This window comes from Crinia signifera, chromosome 6 (assembly GCF_055691185.1).
Source record: "Crinia signifera chromosome 6, ASM5569118v1, whole genome shotgun sequence".
Taxonomy (NCBI): domain Eukaryota; kingdom Metazoa; phylum Chordata; class Amphibia; order Anura; family Myobatrachidae; genus Crinia; species Crinia signifera.
Window position 1 is genome coordinate 30192039 of NC_139222.1, and position 23315 is coordinate 30215353.

The 23315-nt window shown below is 45.8% G+C and overlaps 2 protein-coding genes across 4 annotated transcripts in view; both read left to right on the top strand.

Annotated features, from left to right (window-relative positions):
* LOC146010133 (uncharacterized) overlaps positions 1-23315 on the top strand; it is a 47169-nt gene that overhangs the window by 20469 nt on the left and 3385 nt on the right. For all 3 annotated transcript variants that reach the window (XM_083151069.1, XM_083151068.1, XM_083151070.1), the window contains 6 exons: positions 7566-7668; positions 9245-9375; positions 20358-20478; positions 20653-20720; positions 21309-21390; positions 22157-22269. In XM_083151069.1, the coding sequence (XP_083007195.1) occupies positions 7566-7668; positions 9245-9375; positions 20358-20478; positions 20653-20720; positions 21309-21390; positions 22157-22269 (618 nt within the window). The remainder of the gene's footprint in view (positions 1-7565; positions 7669-9244; positions 9376-20357; positions 20479-20652; positions 20721-21308; positions 21391-22156; positions 22270-23315) is intronic.
* LOC146010201 (uncharacterized) lies at positions 9382-18282 on the top strand. Its single transcript, XM_083151217.1, has one exon. The coding sequence runs from the start codon at positions 9604-9606 to the stop codon at positions 10717-10719; it is 1116 nt and encodes a 371-aa protein (XP_083007343.1). The 5' UTR covers positions 9382-9603; the 3' UTR covers positions 10720-18282.

Genomic DNA, 23315 nt, shown 5'->3' on the forward strand with positions numbered 1-23315 from the left:
TGGAAGCCAAAGGAGTTAATGAGTGCACCCAGAGAGGAGGTGTACAGAGAGAACAGAATGGGGCCAAGGACGGAACCCTGAGAGACCCCGACAGGAAGGATAGAAGGTGGTGAGGTAGAGCCAGAGGCAGAGACTGAGAAGGAACGGTTGAAGAGGTAAGAGGAAAACCAGTTGAAGACTGTGCCAGAGAGGCCAATGTTTTGGAGTGTGTGGAGGAGGAGAGGGTGATCCACAGTGTCAAAGGCAGCAGATAGGTCCAAAAGGATAAGCAGGGAGAAGTGACCCTTGGATTTGGCTGACAGCAGGTCATTGGTGACTTTCACTAGGGCAGTCTTAGTGGAGTGAAGTGGGCGAAAGCCAGATTGAAGGGGATCTAGGATGGAGTGGTCAGACAGGCATCTTTTAAAATGTGTTAGTAATGAGTGCACCTGTGTACCTGCGAGGTGAGCTGGAAAACGTGAACTGTTGGTAGCTCTCGAGGACTGGAGTTGGCTACCCCTGTGGTAGGTCTACAACCTTAGTATCTCACAAATGGATTAATGCAAAGGTGTATGTATGCAGGGGAGGATTGGGCCACTGGAAAAGTAGGTAAGTTCCTACTGGGCAGGTACCATCTCCTAACACTGCCTGCAGGGCTGATTCATAATTCTACTGTGCTTACGGGATTTGTGTTCCACTGTGGAATGCAAACCAAAAGTTGTCATGGGTGTCGGCTACTGGGCACTTCCAGGTGCCCTTTGCCAGGAGCAGCAACATGATCAAGGCACTGGCTGTGGTGGAGAACATACAGTACCCACCATAACCACTCCAACCCCCTAGCCTCCTGAACAAACCTGCCCTACCCTTCACCTAATACAAGCTAGATATCATCAAGTCCCACAGAAGAGGGGTCAGCCAGAAGGGACTAAAAGAACACCAATAATACACAGTCACACACACTGGAAGAATAAAGGGTCTCCTCCAGAAGGTTCCACCTGCAGAAGGTCACGACCAATGGTTGTGATGGTGATTTGATGGTCTTCAGAATCCAGGCTCAGATCACAGACTCTGGCAGGAGACGTCTATTTCCTACAGGCATGAAGCTGGGTGACCTCAGAGAAACACGATGACAATGTGAATGCAACCGCTCAGCACCATCGTGCCCTTTATTTATTACCAGTTACATACAGCCATTCTAGGGTTAATTTGTTGGGAGCCAATTAGCCTACCAGTATATTTTTGGATTGTGGGAGGAAACCGGAGTACCCAGAGGAAAATGGGGAGAATATACAAACGCTGCACAGGACCATGGTGGGCATCTAACCCATGAACTCAGTCCACACTGCCCCGTAGTGTCCTTGGAAACTGTTACATTTTGGCAACACCGTCACTTTTATTCCAGAATATCTGTATGTTCCTTGGAAAAGATCATTAGCGCAGGTCTTCTGGGATGTGATCCACTGTGCAAACTGACCCACAATTATTATTATACAGTAAATGCCCCATACTTGCCTACCTGACCCTATCCTTGCGGGAGAAAATGCTCTGTTCCTGGACTTCCCTGGTAATGTAGGATTACCATCACGTGTGGGGAGCTAGGTAAAAGTGTTTCCGCATGGAGAGGGTCAGGTAGGCAAGTATGTATGCCCCCACCCATACCTGCCAACTAAAAGCTATATATCCATGCAATATGAATAAGTATGTACTTAATTGCTAACCCACTTCCAGCCATATAAATGAAGACTGAGCCATTTGCTGCAACGACAACATTCATTCATAATACTAGTATATAGTCATTATGATTATACTGGTATATAGGGTTCATGTTACTGACACTTCACCCACCCATGTTTGTACCTGGACGTTATCCCTTAATAAAGATGGCCGTAAGCAGTACAGCAGCTGGCCTGTTACCATAACAGCAGAGACGCACGTAGGATGTTTGGCGCATGCGCAGAATCAGCCACGCATAGTGCGCATGCACTAACTCGTATAGAGGTTCCTCTACATCTCCCGTGATGCCCCGGGCCCGCCAGTGTCATAGTCGCAGCGAATTCGCGTCATATCAAATGGCAATATATTAGCAGCTGTGATGTGGGAGGAGGAGGAGGCGGCTGTGTGTGAGGAGCTCTGTATTTATGTTGGTCGGGGGGAGACCCTACTGGGGGATATCTTTCTGTACGGGCTCCTCACTAGTATAGGCTCCTCACTAGTATATGCTCAGCAGCACTCTATGACTCAGGCTATGTGCAAGCACCATAGAATGTTGTAAAGTCCCAGCCCTTGTGCTGTCTGCATCATTTAGAATATGGCATACAAGATGGAAATAAATAACGTTCATTTTATTTTTCAAAGTACACAAATAAATGTAAAACTTGCAAATTTCTACTGGGAATGATGAGTTCATCTCCTACATATCTGTAGATAGGGAGCATCTTCTATCAGTCACCCCACTAGGATCAGAGCCCATTCCTAGGTGTTCAGGATGGACAGTGACAGGAGACACATGACTGAGAGGATACTGAACCTCACCCTGGAGATCATCTACTTGCTGACTGGAGAGGTGAGGGCTTCTGGGAGTGTCACAGTGACGCCATTACTACACTCAGTCACACCAACAAGGGCCTGCATGTGGTACTTCTGTATTATATAGTTTCCATTCTGGACTTGTAACTTGGTGGGACTGCTATGCTATTACTGGTGCCTGTCCTTGTGTTTCCCCCCTATGTCCCTATAGATTGTAAGCTTGCAGCAGGGCCCTCCTACCTCCAAGTCTGTCCGTTGTTACCCAGTTTGTTTTATCACTGTCTACTATTGTAAAGCGCAACGGAATCTACTGTGCTAGATAAGAAACTGTAAATAAATAAATAAATGTGGTATTGACCCTTCCTCTGTTATTTTTACTAGTGCCTGTCTCCTTATTTAGGATTACGTACCATTGAAGAAGGAAGGTAAATGTGAGATACCGGACAGCAGTTATTCCTATGTGTCATCAGAACGGAACAGGACACAGAGACCAATTACGGCGCCTCCACCTCACTCATTAATACATGAGACCGACAATGAGCAGAAGATCCTGAATCTTACCAACAAGATCATCCAGCTGCTGACTGGAGAGGTGACTGCTGGGAATGGGACATTATACAGTAACACCAGGGGATGTGACCGGAGAGGTGACTGCTGGGAATGGGACATTATACAGTAACACTGGGGGATGTGACCGGAGAGGTGACTGCTGGGAATGGGACATTATACAGTAACACCGGGGGATGGGGCCGGAAGGGATGCAGTAATTTTCCCGGCGGTTGGAATCCCGGTGCTCAAAATCCCGACGCCGGAATCCCGAAACTTTCTCTCCGTGGGTGTCCACGACACCCATAGAGGGAGAATAAATTAGCGCGCCGAGCGTAGTGAGGCACCGGGCCCGCTGCGTGGCGAGTCATTCCATACCGAATCTGACCGGAGAGGTTACTGCTGGGAATGGTGCGTTATACAGTAACACTGGGGGATGTGACCAGAGAGGTGACTGCTGGGAATGGGGTATTATACAGTAACAACGGGGGATGTGACCAGAGAGGTGACTGCTGAGAATGGGGCATTATACAGTAACACAGGACAGGTGACTGCTGGGAATGGGGCATTATACAGTAACACCGGGGGATGTGACCAGAGAGGTGACTGCTGAAAATGGGGCATTATACAGTAACACAGGACAGGTGACTGCTGAGAATGGGGCATTATACAGTTACACCTGTGGATGTGTGGGTAATGACTGTATCATTGTCTGTGTCAGGTTCCTATAAGGTATCAGGATGTCACTGTCTATCTCTCCATGGAGGAATGGGAGTATCTAGTGGGACACAAGGATTTGTACAAGGACTTGATTTTTGAGTATCACCAACCACTCACATCATTGGGTAAGAGCAGACTGTCTAACAGACTTGAAGGCGATCAAGGTCATGGTACAGTATACTACCAATTGTTATATGATAGAACCTGTTCGTATATAGGGTGGAATTGGGGAGGTTAAGGGTGGGTTGGTATATGGAGATAGTGATAGACAAATAGGATACAAGGGTCTTGGGTGCCATACCTTGGAGTGAGAGATGTTCTGGGTAAATTAGCTAGATGAACATTCAGGATATGAAGATTTTGGTATGACTGCGCAAGGCCGTAGAATTGTAAAGCTGCATTGCCAAGGGTGGTAACCTGATGAAGCAGACTTAATAGCCTCTTATTATTCTCCCAGGGTAGTCACCAAACATTGATTTTGGAGGGCTCTGGTGTCATATTGTGTTCTATGTATTCATCACCAGCTTCCCCTAGTTGGTTTATCATTATGTCACAGGAAGCCCACAGGTCCTGTAATCGATGTGTCTCTCTCTCTGCAGATACATCCGGCACTGTCGGCTCACCAGGGAGATGCACCAGCCCTCTCTCCGCAGTGCTCTGTAAGCAAGAAGAGCCTGACGTCTCCCTGCAGGTGGGGGTTACCTGGTTATACCTTATTGTAAATTGCACTTACACAGAAATGACAGCAGTTATGTTACCAGTCATGTGACCTATCTATACACGGGTAGAAATGATAGTGGTATGTTACAGTGATTTGATTCCAGTGTCAGCCTCCCCTGAGAAGCAGCTGTAATAATGAGGTCACACACATCGTGTTGGAGCAGATCCTTTATAGGTCAGTATTCAATGCCTTTGGCGAGGGGGTTTGTACAGCGAGGATGGCCATCAAACCCCCTCGCCATATTCACTGTACGGCCCAAATCCTCGCTATGAGTGGACGACGAGGAACCCCTTTAACGTTGAGATTTGCCGCAAATTCAACAATTCCGCTGCATTTTGTGGCGAGCCCCGCCGTTTTAATGTTCACTTGCCATTTCCACCTCGCCTCAGGGGCCAGGCGAGGTGGAAACGGCGAGTGAAGGGGAGGGAGTTGAATACTGACGGTGACCTATTAGCACTTCTCACCGACATAGCTTACCATCAGGGCATTGAATATACCCCATAGACTATTCCTCTTATTTAGTTCTGACTGACACCCTGCGCTCTTCTATTGGTTTGTCTGGTTATTGTCTGTATTCCGGTGTCACAGTAATACTGCTTTCACATCGCAAACCCTTCTCTGACCCAGTATTTGAAAATACTGAGTAAGCTAAATCCCTTTCACATCGCATGGTGGAGCTACTTTATTACTGGGTTATTACCGGGTTATTGCCTTTCACACTGAACCCGAGTCACCCACAGAAAGTAGTGTAATGTCATTTGTATTGCACTACTTCAAATGCTGATTCTCTTGTTTCCTAAATCAGGGTTGTGACATCATGCAGGGAGACAGCCTATCACCTCCTTTAGCAGAGTCCTATGTTCAAAATACTGGGTCTGAGTCTTTCACACTGCAAAATTAATCATCTTTGAACCGTGTAGGATCCTTCTTTTTAAATGGGTTCAAATACTGGGTTTTTTGACCCAGTATTTTCACTATGGATCTTTCACACTGCACCTAGACCCAGGTTGACACACTTAAAAAATCGGCAGTATACCGTGTTATAGCTGCGGTGTGAAAGGGGTATAACTCTCTAATTATTTTAAATGCAAGTGGAACAAATCTAGCTATTGTCACAGTCATACTGGTCATCGGATTGGACCATAGGTGACCTTTGGGAACATCAGTGGTTCAGAGCTAATGTTGGCGGGCTTGACCAAAGTTTGCCGTTACAGTCCAGGTTTTAAGTCTATCCATATACTGTAACTATTAGATATATGAGGTCATTTCTAAGTATGTAAGTGAGTCTGCGAAGATTAGCCATTGGTGCAGACAGGACTCATTCACCTAGACTATGGCCCTTATTCAGATCTGATCGCAGTACAAATTTGTTCCCAAAATGGGCAAAACCATGTGCACTGCAGGTGGGGCAGATGTAACGTGTGCAGAGATAGTTAGATTTGGGTGAGTTATTTTGTTTCTGTGCAGGTTAAATACTGGCTGCCTTATTTTAACACTGCAATTTAGATTTCAGTTTCAACACACCCCACCCATATTTAACTCTCTCTGCACATTTTACATCTGCCCCACCTGCAGTGCACATGGTTTTGCCCATTTTGGGAACAAATTTGTACTGCTATCAGATCTGAATAAGGGCCAATATTAGTTCTCCCCTACCTTTGTATTTGTATATTGAGTGTAATGCTGGGTACCATGAGTACCCAGCGCGATATCGGTAACGATGTAAACCGGCATCGGAAAGTGCATACGCAATTGAGGGGGTTGGGGTAGTGAGGGCCATGCTGCATTTAGCAGCATGGCTCCTGCCATCGATACCCTCCATCGTCCTTTACGTGCAGATGACGGAGGACATTGCTAACAACCTGCTGGAGCATGCATTGTTAATGGTCTAGTGCAGTGGTCTCCAGCCTTTTTTGGGGCGTGAGCTACTCGCTGCAAAATAAACCACCCAAGGGCTACTAAAAAAAAAAAGACATCTGCCAAATACTGCCCTTTACACATTATGCCACACACTGTAATGTCCCTGACACATTATGCCACATACCGCAATTCCTCAGACACAATATGCCACACACTGCAATGTCGCATGAAATTAGGGGGCATGACCTACTATCGTAGAACTCTTACGAGGCCACCTCCTCGATTTTTTCCGTTATGTGCTCTGAGAGCTGCTGGCCTTGCCCCAACCCCTCTGAATAGACACTGTGCCATATATATACACATGCCACCAGTTACACAATGCCCACAATACCCACAGTTATGCCATCAACACAATGCCCTCCCCAACAGTGCCAGATAAAAAATGCTTGCTAATTGTGGTGCCATTCTAAAGAAATACTCTGGTGGTACAGTGTGTGCGTGCCAAAGAATTGGTGTAGCCACATGGGGTGCAGCCAATGAAAATGGGGTGTCATATACAAATGCCCCCAATAGTGCACTGCCAGATATACATATGCCCCCAATAGTGGCAGATACACATATGCTCCCACAGTGCCAGAAACAGGTATGCCCCCAATAGTGCCAGCTATGCCCCCAATAGTGCCATGTATGCTCCCAATAGTGGCAGGTATGCCCCCACTGGGCCAGCACTCACCGTTGTTGCTGGCTGGCTGGCCATGTGCTCCTCATCCGCCACTGCAGCTGCTGCTAGTGGACAGGAGAGCAGCGCAGCACACAGCACAGTATATCTGCAGATCAAACCGGGTTCTCCATTCACGCTGCCTGATCAGTCGGAACTGACATCACAAGTGGGCGGGGGTATTTACATGCGCTCGCCCACTGAGCTGTCGATCTCCCGGCGTGACCGTACGGGCAGTCGGGGGATCGCCCATGCACACAGCACAATGAGCCATTATATTACTATATCGGGCATCGGCTTTGTTGCAGAGCCAACGCAATTTATCTGAGAATGATGCCGTTCACAGATATATCGCTCGTACACACTGGCCGATGGTGCATCGATATATCAGTGTGTGTGCGCACATTTAGTCTCTACTTACTTATACTTGCTGATTAATCCAGGTTTTGTGTGTGTGTGAGTGATCTTGGTTTGTGTGTTCCCCCCTTGTATTAGGAGAAAGACCCGAGCAGGGTAACAGCAGGGATTGGATCACAGCCTGAAGAGCAGGTGATGACGAGCACTAAAGAGGAGGAGATTCCTGTAGCAATCAGTGAGGGTGAGTGACAGACATGAGGTACGGAACAGAGACAGATTCCCCCTGATCACTCACTACATAATCTCTTACACTAACGCCATGTCACCAGACCAGGAGGAAACATTTGCAGGACATGATTGGTCAGGTTTAGCAGCCATTTTGACTTGTTGATGATCCTGAAGTAAATAAATCTGACGATGGGCCATAATGTAATTTATACTAGTTAGTTTAATAAATTATTATAGTTATTTCTCTCAATCCACCAAAGCGGTTTTAATCACTCTCTAATTTTCTATTGTATATATGTCTAAATTCCAAGTGGTGATTGATAAGTACTCGTGTTTGAAAACAGATGGCGCCACTGACATCAAACCTGTATATCATCGATTAGTGTAATCTGTCAGAATTTCAGATAAATTCATTGTGTACGTTTGTTTTGATAGCTGTTGGAAGTGAGCAAGTTTGAGCTTTTTCAACTATGGAGAAAATGCAGTACCGATTGGTGATTTAGATTCTTGTTTTTGGATGTGATGACGTAGGAGGAAATCAAAGTAAGGTTGGAAGCCGTTTATGGGGACCTTTCACCTTTGAGGACAACCATCAGATATTGGTTCAATGAATTCAAGCGTGGTCGCATATCCGTCCTCAATAAAGAGCGTCCAGGTTGCTCCATTTGAGATGACTACGGATGAAATGATCAACAAACTCCATGATATCGTAGGCATCTCATTTGAACGTGTGCAGAATTCCCTACATGAACATTTGGGCACCACAATGCTATCTGCAAGATGGGTGCCGCGTTTTCTCACTGTGGACAGCAAGTGGAATCGAATGACAACTTCAAAGCAATGTTTGGACATGTTCAAGCGAAATCCAAAGGAGTTTTTGTACCATTACATGACTGGTGGTGAAACAGATCCATCACTACATGCCAGAACTGAAGGAACAGTCAAAACAGTGGACGTCACCCAGTGGACATGCACCACAGAAGGCGGAGATGGTTCCATCGTCCGGAAAGGTCATGGCCACCATTTTCTGGGATTTGAAAACCATAATCTTCATCGCCTATTTGGAAAAGGGAAGAACGATCACAGGGCAATATTAAGCTGAATTATTGGGCAGATTCAAAGATAGTATTGAAGAGAAGACAGCCATACTTGGCAACAAACAATTGCTGTTCCACCACAGCAATGCGCCAGAACGTCCCTCATCGCTACAGCAGAATTGGTGGAATTGGGCTAAGAATTGCTGCCGCATCTGCTGTATTCTTCCGATTTGTCCCTCTGTGACTTCTTCCTGTTTCCAAGGATGAAAAAATGGCTCAGCGGAAAGAGATTTGCATCGAATGAGGAGGTCATCACGGAAACTGAAGCCTTTTTTCGCAGTGCCTGACAAATCCTATTTTTGGAGGGCTTGAAATTGTTGGACTATCGAGCTAAATGGGGGTCTATGTTAAAAAAAAAAAAAAAATTCCCCCAAAAACATTTTTTTTTCTTGCCTAACACGGGTACTTATCAATCACTGCTCGTAATCTTAGGAAAGAAAAAAATCAGTTTGAAATTTTTCATTGTATATTTTGCTTTGTTTTTGCTTTCAGCTGATGGAAACAGAGGAAGCACCGCAGGGATCTTTCATGTGCAGTCTCCAAAGTGTGAAATGACAGCTGCTGATACGCACTATTCCCCTGGAAAATACCCAGAAGTACCAAACATACTTCCAAGTTCTGAGGTAGTTACCAATAGATTAGTGAACTCAAGTTTCTCTAACAACCTTGACAGTGGTGCACCGAGGTCAGTCAGCGCTGAAACTGAAAACTTTATTTGCAGGAAGCGCAGAGACAGAATTCCCACAAACCCTCAGCTTACCTCACGACCAAAGATTCACACAGGAAAGAAGCCTTTTGTCTGTTCTCAGTGTGGAAAAGGCTTTACCCGTAATACAGTTCTTGAGAACCATATGAGGCTGCACACAGGAGAAAAACCGTACGCTTGCTCTGCATGTGGGCAAAGGTTTATCAGCAATGGGCAACGCATAAGACATGAGAGACTACACACGGGTGAAAAGCCTTATGTGTGCAATGTATGTGGAAAAGGCTTTACACGTAACACAATTCTTGTAGAACACAAGAGAATTCACACGGGAGAGAAGCCTTTTCCCTGTACAGAATGTGGAAAGAGCTTTACAACTAACTCTAACCTCGTTAAACATATGAAATATCACAGAGGGGAGAAGCCACACGTGTGCTTAGATTGTGGGAAGCGGTTCATTAGCAACGGATTGCTTGTTATACATCAGAGAATTCACACAGGAGAGAAGCCGTTCGCCTGTTCGGATTGTGGAAAGGCTTTTGCCCGTAATGCCATCCTCCAAGAGCACATGCGAATTCACTCCGGGGAAAAACCCTTCGAATGCAAAGAGTGTGGTCGGCGGTTCACGAGTAATTCTCATCTGGGTCAGCATCAGAGAAACCACAGGGGCGAGAAACCTCACGCGTGTCCCGATTGTGGCCAACGGTTTGTGTGTAACGCCCTTCTCATAATACATTACAGAAGCCACACTGGCGAGAAACCATTCGTGTGTAATGAGTGTGGAAAATGCTTTGCCAAAAAAGGAACCTTAGTTACTCATCAGAGAATTCACACCGGGGAAAAGCTCTTCGTCTGTGCCGATTGTGGGAAAGGCTTTGACCAAGGCTCGGATCTAGTAGCTCATCGGCGGATTCACACGGGAGAAAAGCCTTTTGTGTGTCCTGACTGTGGGAAAAGATTCGCCCAAAAATCCCAACTGGTCGTACATCAGAAATACCACACGGGAGAGAAGCCTTTTGCCTGTTCTGTCTGTAAGAAAAGCTTCACAATTAAGGGGAGCCTCGTTACTCACCAGAGAATTCACACCGGAGAGAAGATGCTCCTGTGTTCTGAGTGCGGCAAAGGCTTCACCAGTAACTCAAAGCTCGTTATCCACCAGCGAACTCACACGGGAGAGAAACCATTCATGTGCTCGGAGTGCGGGAAGGGATTTATCAGTAACTCCGACCTGGTTGTTCATAAGAAACTTCATGAGGAAAAATAGTAATTTTTTTGTATTGGTTTGTACAGGAGATGCAAGCAATTTTGCTATAGGTGGAAATGTTGGTCTAAAAATTAGATTGTTACTTTAGGTTGGAGCTTTTTAAATTGGGAGCTTTCTGGTTTGTTTGCTAGAATAGGATTGCCATAAGTAGGCTTGCAGAGACGGAGAATGGGGGTGGTAAGGTAATGATCTGATTTGAAGAATGAAAACCACAGATACATACGGAACTGAGGCGGAATCCACATGTATGATTTAGGCCGCAGTTGGCTTCCTCGTACTGTATCCCGTTTGCACACTTTTACGATTAGGTGACCATAATGCAAAGTAAAGCAGCACATTGATTTTTCATAAGAGTTTATAGCAGGGTTTTTATGTTCTTTTCTGTTAAATCCTTTTCTTCCAGTCCATAGGAGGAACAGAGATGATGGATGTAGCTTGGATGGGCCTGAGTTTGGGCACCAGACAGTTAAAAATTTCCCAGCAGCCCCAGGCTCCATCTCCGCTATACCCCAGGTTCAGGCAAGCCAGTTAGGTTAGTAAGCCCACAGTAGGAGAAAGGGAGGGAGAAAAGAACTGACTCACAAGTACAGGAGAATAGTCAGAAACTGGTACGTTCCTCTAGGGGACACAGGGACTATCCCAAAATAACCCAGTGTTCCAAAACTGTCCCCTTATGAGCGGGGACGATCCTGAGCTGCAATGAAAACAGAACTCACAAACTGCGATCAAAGGTATCAAAGACGTAGAAACGAAGGAACATGTTGGCAGAAGACCACGTCCTCCTTACTATCACATCCTTACAAAGCTGCTCTTCAGACGCACCATACAGAGTTGCCCAAGAAGGATCTACTGAATGCGTGGAATAGGCCATAACTCTGTGCGGTCTTGGAGGAGTCTGTCTGGAGGCTGCATAGGGCTGCTTGTGAAAGTCATATAAGCTAAAGAAACAGAGACAAATTCTACTTAAATGTAGAGGCCTCCTCAGAAGATGTGCCAGGGCATCATAGGAAGGCACAACAATCTTCTGATTAATGTGGAATTGTGAAACAACTTTGGGCAAATAGCCCAACCTTGTACATAGGACATCCCTATCCTTGAACAGCAAGATAGTGCATAAGGTCTGATAATCTCCGGCCAATGCAGTAGTCGGCAAAAAGACAGTTTTCCACATTCGCAAACTTATGTCCACAGTGTACAAAGCTCGGTCAGGGCAGGCTGGAGAGCATATAGAACATAAGACTGGAGCACCCGGAGGAACAAACAGTAGATTGAACGTGTAGGACACCCTGATAGTGTCTTAACACGGATAATGCAGAGACCTGTACTTTTTAAAGAAAAGAGCTTGAGGACCGGCTCAAAAACTGTCTGCAGGAAAGACCAGATCCTTTAAATCTGAAAATGCAAATTAGGATTGCCAAACCCAATAATATATTCTATCTGAAAAAGGCCTTCAGCATGGTACTTATGACCTTCATGGAGAACCCCTTTGCCCTCAGAATGAATGTCTCCAAAGCCACCCCATCAAAGTTAGATGTGATAGATCTGGCTGGAGACAGAAGATCTGGCTCAAGAGGTCGATGCAGAGGAGTGTCGCCTTTCAAACATTAATTAACCATGCTAAATGTGTTTAGGCCACAATCTTTCTGCTGTCCTCCTTCTTGAATTTGCAAAAACTTGAGGGATTAACATCACTAGTGGAAAGACATACAGCAGTGGAAACATCCACCAGAGCATCCAACAGGTACACTTTGTGGTCTCTGCAGTGAGCGCAGTACTATGGTAGATGATAGTTGTGTTGAGACACTATCATATCTATATCCATCAGATGCCAGCTGTCCACCAGCAAGTAATGTAGTGCCCATTCCCCCGGCATGAATGTCCTATTGGCTCGGAAAATCTAAATCCCAATTCTGAACACCACGAATAAACACTTCTGTCAGAGCCAGAAGATATCTCTATGTCCAACGAAGAATGTAACCAACCTCCATGTCACAGTGGCCATGAGTGCCGCCCTGATAATTTATGGAGGTGACTATTTTCATATTGTTGGACTGCACCTTGACGTCCTCAGCATTAGGGGCTGAGCAATGCAAAGAACTCTGTAGACTTTGCTGATTTCCAGGACATTGATAGAGATGAGGTGCTCCTGAGGTGACCACTGGCCATGGAATGTCTGCTGACAAATAACAGCCCTCAACCCCTACAGACTGACATTTGTGGTGAGGAGGACCCACTGCTGGATCCAAAAGGCCATAACCACCTCATGCGAGAGAGAGAGAGAGAGAGAGAGAGAGAGAGAGAAACTGTGAAGAGAGTGCCCCTGCCTTCTCCATATTCTCTAGAAGGCTGCTGCAAAAAAAATGGAAGCTGCCTCCCTACCCTGGTATACTCCAGGAGGAGTCATGGTACAGGGTTGTCCTCAGGCTTGGAAGATGGACACCTTGTAACTCAGGATTGCTTACCACGGGACTTGGAACCTTTGATGAGTGACCCAGGAATTGAGTTGAAGCCTGCCCTCTGGCCTATACTTAACAAAAAGTTGTAGTCTTAGCCTTGGCAAGTCCTGCAGAGTATGACGAGCATTTTTAGACATTTAGTCAAGCTCACATCTATCTTGTCTAACTCCTGGCCGAAAAGCTCATTAAAGTTCCTATAAATCCTTTTAAGAATTTGCATCGGCCTTCCAGGAACGGAACCAGCAAGTTTTAGCCACAACCGTACCTTCCAAGACCAAAGTCCCAGAGTCAACAGCAGCTTTTCCCAATTAAGCCTTTGAATTCTTGATGTTCTTCACATTGGACAAGAGCTCCTCCCTGCTGTACCGGAGTTGAGCCCATTGCCCAGCCACTTTATCAACCCAGTCTGAAGCTAGAGCTTGACAAGTGATAGCACCCACGTTGGATTAGGCCATATAGTTTCAAGCTTTCTATCTGTAGGATCCTTGAGAGAAGCGTCCAGAATAGGCAGGACCGACTACCTGACAAAATGAGTGTCAACTGGGGGTGGATTCTCCCACTTAACCTGCTCTTTAGATGGTGATGGATTAATAGAAGCCAGACGTTTTAAGAGTTTTGAAAATGCCTGGTAGGCTTAGCCCAAGTCCACTCCAGTAGATCAGGGAGCTGTGCAGACTTCCCTTCTCTTTCACTTGAAGACAAGAGCCTTGGACGTAGGCATCTGCTTGGCATCTCCTACTAGGAGGAAGGATTTAACCCATCTGACTATAGCTTCCACATACACCAGGGAAAGAGAATTTCCCTGCACTGAGGACATTTCTAAGTCCAGAGAAACTGAAACATTAGCCTCCTGATCTGAGGAAACCTCGGATAAAGATGTCGAATCCTCATTTCTGGAGGACTTGCATCTTGGCACCTTTTCCTTAACAAGAATTTACGCCAACCCATGCTCTGACTGTGTAAAATATTGCTTTCACAGATGCTTCATGGAAGTGACCTGAGAAGTTTGTGATGGTGGACCACTATAAGTTGAAGGGCATGCCACTAACTGGGGCAATAGGAGCAGAAGCTGCAAGACAGTCACTTGAGACATTACCTGTCTCAAATTAGATGCCCATGCCCACTCCTGAAGAAAAAGTGTTCCGCACAGTAGCCAAGAAGCAACAAATATAGGTACCATCATTGTGTGGATTTTGAGAAGAAAGCAGAGCTTTCCTTCGGAACCTAGCTATTGGAAGACCTATGTCAACTCAAGGCAACCCCACACACCAACCTTAATAGGTTTTGGGAGGATTCTTCCAGAAAGGGAAGGCACGCAGTTGACTAAGTTACAAGTGCACTCGGGAGTGGGGGACCAACAGGAGTGAACAGGCTCCCTTTTGTTTGGACCCCAGCGCATCCTAGTGACCGTCTTCTATTGCCTAATTTGCCCTGGTGGTCTAGTGAGCAAGACCAGATTCCCCCAGAGTGCCACTACCATCACCGCCAGTGGTCTCCACACTTGCAGTGAACAGCTGCAAATAGGCAACTCCCTGTCAAAAGGGAGCCGCTCTTCCCTGGTGCCGGCTGAGGCTTCTTCTCCCAGGAGCGGCGTGTGTTCCCCACAGGCAGCCTGTGACATATGACAATGACGCGGTCACCGTTGCTAACACCGCCAGTGCTAAACGGATGCCTGACACTGCCGCTCGATGTTAAAAACATAAATAAAAAGGGAATACCATAAGGGCTCCCTGTTTCTGTTGACCCCAAACAAAAATCTGAATTCCTGGGCTGCTGTTTATCCGAGAGGGAGCCTAGGCTGCTGGGAAGTTCTTTGTTAACTGTTTGGTACCTGGACCCAGCCTCTCCTGGCTGTACCCATCGTCCACCTATCCATAGTGGATGACAGAGAAATCAGAGGCTCTTCATACATAAGTACCTAGATATATGGATAGCTATCATGAAATATATATTGTGTGTCTATTTATGACCCATGTTGTCTTTTAATTGTATGGGTGGCGTATAATGAAGTGGGATCAGGATCACGGAGTATATCAGACAGTTTGCTTCCAGCACAAAAACCGGTCCATAATCTTACATGTTTGCTTAAACAGAACAATGTGAGACATGTATCAAGACATCAAAAGGGTGGACAATTTAGTTGATAAATCCTGGCTAGATCCTGATTGGCTACTGTGGCTGGATGCATCTCGTGGCACTATTAAATTACAGATTCTGTTTGATCCCACTGGAACTGCACATTCATTCATTTCGGTACCTAGAACCATTTATCTGCGCTGCCAAGCTGCTCACGCACCTCCTGATTGGTTATGGCTGTTTCCCTACGGGTCCCTCACAGTGAACCAATTGGTGCACGGTAGCCAGCAGAGGGCGGAGCTTGGAGACACTGGGCTCACTCCAGGACAGCCGCGGAACAGAATAGTATTTTGTTGTTGCAGGATACAGATGTAGTGTTCTAAATCAAATGTAACCAACCCATAATACAGCCGGTCCCGTACACCTCTGCCCTCCCCCTTTATAAAGGTGGCACTGCATATCTGACTCTTCTACACCTCGTCCACCAACCCCAATACAACCGGAACCGTTCAGCTGTTACCCTTCCCTCTGTAAAGGAGGTTTTGCACCTTTCTATTCTCCCAGTGTGTATAGTAGTGTGGAGGATATATGTGCAAGATATCTGGGGCTATCAGGCACACTCACATAAATGGAGGGCAAAGTTCACAGAAGCAGACTTCAGAACTACCTGGCTATGAGCTGCTTGTGATGGGGTATGGGTCATAGGGTTGACAGCTATGGTCGACATGCATTGGTTCGACCACTGAAGGTCGACATGGGCTTAGGTCAATGTGTCAATAGGTCATCACAAGCATTGGTTTGACATAGGTTGACAGTCAAAACGTTGACATGGGTTTTTTTTTTCACATTTTACGAATGTCTACACAGTCGACATGGACACCGTATCGGTGCACTGCGTCCCCTCACATGGTTGGCTGTGGTCACATTTTACTTTCGCACAGCGCCCTAGTGGATGGTAGGGCTTGAAATGCGGCCCGTCGGCTCAAAAAAGTGAAAAACCCCATGTTGATCTTTTGACTGTCGACCTAGCCCATGTCGACATAATGCTTGTGTTGACCTAATGACATGTCGACCTTCCCATGTGTCGACCTTGGCTTGTGTCAACCTTCATTGGTTCGACCCAATCCATGTCAACCTTAGTTCTGTCGACCTAGCGACCCCTTTTGATACTGCTGCAAAATGTTATCACAATGTAATGGGTTAAAGCCAATGAAAACCAATACATTTGTACAAACTGTGACATTTTCTTAGTAATAGGTATTACATGTAACCATTACATTTATTCTGTAAAATTAATACATATATTTTTTTAACAAATGATGGGGGTTATTCAGACCTGATCACACGGCTGTGTATTTGCAGGCCGGGAGATTATCGACAGACTGCGCATGGGTCCTTTTTATGCGATAAAATCCTGCTACCTTTTTTTTTTTTTTTATCGCTGGCGGTACGCAAGTTGATTCACAGGAAGCCCGGGGTTTTTGGGTGGTAAACGGCCATTTTCTGGCAGTGTTGGAGAAAACGCAGGTGACCTGAAGCGATTTCAGGGAAGGCGCAGGACATCAGCTCGGGCCCCGACAGGCCAAAGGAGTAAGTCCTGGGCGACGCACGGGGCGGGGTTTAATTCTGGCGGAGAGGCGTTTACCTGATCATATGGGCTCTCAAAATTAGCAGCCCAGTGCTCAGGTCTGAATAACCCCCCTCTACTGCCTGCTATTACACCTTCTGCTGCTCCTCAATGATGACCGTTCTACTACTAGTGCCCCATCAGTAGTAACCACTATATAGGTGATGATTACCTACCAAAGAAAAGAAATTGGCAGACACTGTATATCAAACCCAATCATGTCAAGCACGGGGCATGCAATCCGCCCATTACACGAATTGTTGGATGAGGAGAAATAGAGAACACTCTATAGACCCCCATGCATTCATTTGCAGTTCACCATGGAGCAGCTCTAGAACGCAGACGCCATTTGTATGGGTCATTACAGGGAAGTATTCAGTCCGCCTACTTCTGTGACATCACAAGTTGGAAAAAAGTTGGCTGATCTGATGAAAAAGATAGGAGCGTTGGTCAGTTGGAGGCCGATTCAGACCCGCTCACAATGGGCTGAATTCGTCCCCTATGTTTGGGGTTTGCACATGCGCAAATCCCCAGAGAGAACACCTTTGGCGAGTTTCACGCTCGCCCAGGCATTTGCTCTATAGTGGGAGGGCAGGCGTAGGAAGCCTGGGAACGCCCAGCGCCAACCCTGAAGCCCCATTCCCGCATTCTGATTGGCCCACGTGCCAGTCAGTCAAAGAAAATGGATGACCATGGATAGGTAAAATGATCGATGGTCAGCCATCACATAGTATATTACTATCAGTGACGACTGCGCCAATGGCCATCCCTACCCTAAGTAACCATTGATGGGTAAACCATCGACTGATTTAAATGTGAGGCCTAAATACTATTGTAGGTCTATTACACCAGTTTTCCAAACTTTAAGGATACCATGCTTGAGCCCTGGTGACTTCATTCATCAGTTCCTCAGTCAATTTGATTTATCAGTCAGTACTCAAGCATGGATATAAACAACACCTGGCCTGTCATAGCAGAGTTTGGTAAACTGCATTGTACACCTCCTATAATATACAGGGCTCACACTTAGTACTATGTATTCTCCTCAGGACCTGAAAAGTGAATTAACACTGATAAGGAATATGTCAAAAAGACTGAATATATAGCAATGATGGCCATTCTCTGTGAGCCCCTATGTTTGCGGTTGCATTGCAGCAGGTTGACCAGGACTCTCTGTGACTGTGGCCGTGGCTGTGCTCAGCTGTGACAAAGTTAACTCTGGGTCGGGACTCGAGGCTCACGGGAAATGTAGTTTATTTTACTGAGCGGCCCTCTAGTGCGCATGTGCCGGGAGGACCCTACGCGACGTCACAATAGGGCTGCTGCCGTGACGGGGCCGGGGCGCATCCGGGTATTTTCCTGTATGGTCCTATCCTATAGAGCTCTCGCCAGAGGCAGCACAGGGTGAGATACGGGGGCGGCTGTAGCAGCAGAGGGGAGACATTGCTGATAGCCATAGAGACTATATTACGGGGAGGGAGGGGGTGTATCCACAGTCACCCTGGGTCTTAGGTCAATGGCTATCATACTGTTGCTAGTGGTGTTACTATCTATGTGACCATAATACAAATACACTGTGTGTTATGCATAGGCAGGGGAGAGTGATACGGTAATAATGTAAATACTGACCTTGTACAGGGGGCACCCTAGCTGGTATTCCTGCAGTTGGGGTTATAATCTCACCCTGCAGTCCTGCATCATCATGGCATCTCATTATAACTGACCATAGAGTGGTTCCGATGTGACCGTGCTGCACTGGTCTTTACTTATTGCTGCGACACGCTTGGAATGCATAAGGAATAATGTATAAGTAAAAATTAAAAACTTTTAAAGCATTGCAGCGGTTGTGGCGCACTGGGTGCCATTGATGTTCATGTCGCGTTCTGAAACATCCTACATAGATAAAATCTCATCCGGACCTCCCCAAGCAATATGAATCCACTTTCAGGGGCCTGTTCATGACGCCATAAATCCCGAGAGATTGGATATGTTTGCAGGAATGAGAATGTAAGGCTGGCTGCGTGCTTTGCCAATCGGGTGGTTGATATGTCTGCAGGGATCACAGCTGGGCGATCATTTGAATTTGGCGACCCAGCCGAGATCGAGATGTCACCCCTTGCAGCCAGTGTAAGGGGGATTGGTGGATTACGTGTACAGCCCATTCTAGCGCCTTGCACCTGCGCAGTTCCTCCTGTCTGGGTTTTGGCCTGTTGTGGTGTTTAAAGCACAGCCTGGTCTGTATTTTAGAGCTGAAATACAGACCAGGGTGTGCTAGAAGCATTACAGCAGAGAGCGGCACCCCAGGCAGTAAAGAGGAATTGCACAGGTTTTAAAAGGAGCATGGTGCTAGTAAATTACCTTTTACACCTGGGGGTAGGTGCGAGGCTGGTAGCCTTGCAGTGTTACTATCCACACCACCGCCTGCTGCCTTGAGTAACAAGGTGGCAAGCGTCCATTTTAGCTCCCTACTTTACGTCTGCCCCATCTGCAGTGCAGCATGGCTTTGTCCATCTTCAAAAATTGCAGCCTTGCTTACAGGTATAAATTAGGCCCCTTTTACAAACATGTACCACGAAGGCCTCGGTTGGCAAACACGTACATTTATTTCAGTGTCTTGACATTAAATATTTGCCATGACAATGTTGCCATTGCGCATACTAAGTTTTATAATGAGAGAAAATGCAGCTGGTGGTGTCATTAAGATAAACCATTAGTGTTGTATGTAAAGGACATGTAATTCAGTCATGCAACTGTTTCCCTAGGAAAAGAAAGTTTTTCTCATAACCTCTGTTCAGAAGCTATGCAGACTTTGGGCCAGCATTCTTAGGTCAATATGTCAACAAGAGTTTTTCACAATTTTTTAAATTAAAAACAAAACAAAAAAAAACATCTTTTCACACCATTCATATGGAGTACGATTGGGAGCGGTAAAGTGTTAACCTGGTTCGAAACATGACCAGTACACTAACTGTTGGTCCATGTGTTCAAATGTACAAATTGACACACAAAAAAACGTGAAAAACCCATGACAACCTTGTGTATGTTGACACTACTATATGATCCATACTTGTTCTGATCAAAAAACCTGCGCAGTTACTCTTCCCTACCTGGTGTGTCGCTCTGTAGTGCTTTTAACACTGGTCTGGTCTAGTGCTGAAATACAGACCCCACTGTGCTAGAAGCACCACATCAGAGAGCGACACTGCAGGTGTTTTCAAAGTTGCAGGGTGCTAGAATGAATGAACACTATACTAGTGATCTAGAGCGGGTTTTATATCACATACGGTTATAACTTCAAATGTTCAGTAGATAACAGATGCTCCTTACTGTGTTATATTACGTACCCCTGAATGTGTATAAATGTATACCAGTTTACCCAATTCTATCATTTTATTTTAGGTACTATATTTGAGTGTTTTGAGAAGTTTAATTACTTAGTATTTTCTTAATACTGATGGATGACGTGTTCTGTGTGTTAGGATCCTATAAGGTGTCAGAATGTCCCTTCCCATTGTTCCGTGGAGGAGTGGAAGGAATTAGGATACGAGGATCTATACGCAGCAGCCATGATGGAGAATCGCCGGTCACTCAGATCTCTGGGTAAGGCCAGACTTTCTATTCCGCACAGACTGCGGCCATGTAACTCCTGAGGTGAATTTTAGGAATATCAGGAGGAAAATGTTCCCGGAAGATTCCTGAACGGATCACATAATACAGATACATGTTTTATAAGTGCCTACAATATGAGGTATTCAGTCTGTGTGTTTCCTATAGGTGAATCCAGTAAGATTAAAAAGCAGGAGAGAGCGTCCATGTCTGATTGTACAGAGGAGGATTGTGAGGTAAATGGATTATAGGTCATTACTCTGTAATGGTCAATCACATCAGTGTGACCTGAAAGCCTCACGAGGTGGTTATATGAACTATGTGGGATTGTTAGGGGGGAGGGGCAGGGCACGTGCAGTCGCCAATTATTTTCCGCTTTGGTAAGGGAACGCCCCCCCCCCCCTCACACGCAGCCGAAGGGGAGAGAAGTAATTTGATGGTTGCTGAACATGGAATTGACTTTTCTCCCCTTCATTAATAAAAATCAGTTAAAACTGACTTTTATTTTATTACTACGGGGCGGGCGCTAATGTCATGTGATGGCAGGTAGCCAACCCCGAGCAGGTAACCCCGCACCCCTGTGTTCCCAGCATTTTTATGAGGAGGCCCATAAAACGGGCATTCTCCAGTCACGCTCCCCCCCTCCCTCTGAAGCGCACGGCTCGCCGACTGTGAAACTCGCAGAAGCTGTTCGCTGCCGGGGTTTGTGCATAAACGCACACGTGCAAACATCGAAGAAGTGGCCGAATTGGGCCCGCTACTAGCAGATCTGAATCTGCCTCTATATTTGATTCTAATTGTATTTTTTTCTTTGTACCCTGAAGACTCAGAACCTGAACATTGTAGTAGTTGACATTGGGGACAGTGATCAGCTGATCAAGGAAGAGGAGGAGGAAATCTCCATTGGTAAGGACACTGGTAAATACGGTTTCAGTGTCTATGGAACCATAACATTGTCATTTGTGATAGATCGTTCCCATCTCCTGACTACATTACACCCTCTTATAGAAGCCGGGCCTAAATCTTTTTCAACGATGTCTAAAACCGTTAAACTTTGTAGTATAGTATCTGATTAATTCAAAGATTGGTCGGTACGTTAAACTCTCTCCAAGTTTTAATAAATCTGAAAGGAGACCATTCTGTTGTGACGTGCACCCTCTGCTGGTTGTCTATAGGAATGAGCCATTCAATTGTTCACCCGATCAGATTCATATTATCGATCGCATAAATCTGAAAAATCTGCAGTATGGACGCCCAATAGAGATCTTAAGATGGGTTTACCCTCTTTTGTGCGACTAAATCCGGGGCTGTCAAGCTCGTTAGATTGCAATTGGGTGTCTGTCAGACCGACAATCGAATAGCTCTGATAGTCGCCTATTCGCGTAGATACTCAGCACAGGGCACGCGCCACAATTGTATCACCAGTCAAGGGTTTAGCAGCAGCTGATTGGACGTAGGGCCATATCCAATAAGGTGTCGTTATTGTAGGACACACCCACTGAGCCAAGAATATCCTGTTTTGTTGTGCTGAAAGCTCTGTACTGTAACCTTGCCTGTCTTACTCTGTGTGCCTGGACAACCCCTTTATCTTCTGTTCTGTTTAGTGTCATATATAGTATTCACGCTGCCGTTTTTTTGCTTCGCATTAAAGTCACTGTTGTGTTTTGTGCAGGTGGATCCAGAGAAGAGCGAAGGAAACATCCAAGGGCTTACTTAAAGGATTGTAAACATGAGGAGGATGAAGAGGAAGATTACGTTGACACTTCCGAATCAGAGGAAGATGGGGTAAGCTGAATGTCTGGTCTGTATGGAAATACAGACAAGGCTTTTTCACAGCAGAGAGTGACACCCCAGGCAAGAAGAGGAACTGCACAGGGTTTGAAATGTGCAGGGTGCTAGAATGAACACTACTCTCGGAGGCAAATTGCCTAAGGGAGTTAAATTGAATATAGGATTTTGCTCATAGCAACCGACCTAATTCTATCTGTCATCTTCTAGAACAGGCATAGGCAGCCTGCGAACCCCCAGCTGTTGTAATACTACACTTCTTAGCATGCCAGAGTATTGCTATTAGGAAATGCTAAATCTGTAGCAATGCATGCTGGGATGTGTAGTTTCACAACAGCTGAAGGTCTGCAGGTTGCCTATCACTGTTCTAGAAGGTGCTAAATAAAGAAGTAATAGAATCTGATTGGTTGCTGTGGGCAACCTCTCATCTTCAATAGAAATTCCATCTTAGCGAATGTACCCCTTGGTTTCCTATGTCCACATCTCTGTAGGACACTGGCTTATTGCCAGAGGTCAGACCTGGCACTGGATTGTCCATCGCCGCCTCTATGACGGTGCCAGAGGAGCAGTGGCCCATGGCAACCAATCAGCGGTGCTACATTTCAGTGTCCATGTTGACTGTGTTGACATTTTGGTGGAAAACAGTGAAAAACAGCATGTTGACCTTTTGCTTGTGTCGACCTATTTACCCGTCGACCTAAACCCATGTCGACCTTTCATAATGTCGACCTAATGCTTGTAGACCCAGTTGTTTTGGACAAAACGATCCCAACTCACATATCCGGCTTTTTCTGTATAACGCTGAACGCCGTTGTCCATCTTCATGAATATGGTGTAAGATCACATCTGTCATGCGGTCAGTTACGTTGATCTCGTACAGTAGTCTCATCACTAAGCGGAATGTGAGCCCAGATCATTAACTCTCTGAGTGCCAAAGTTGACACTGCTTTTTGGGGTTTTTTTTACGGATATTTTGAGGATCTCTCACATCGACGTTGACGCTCAAAGGGTTTAATTCAAAGGTTTGCTTGGCAATGCTCACA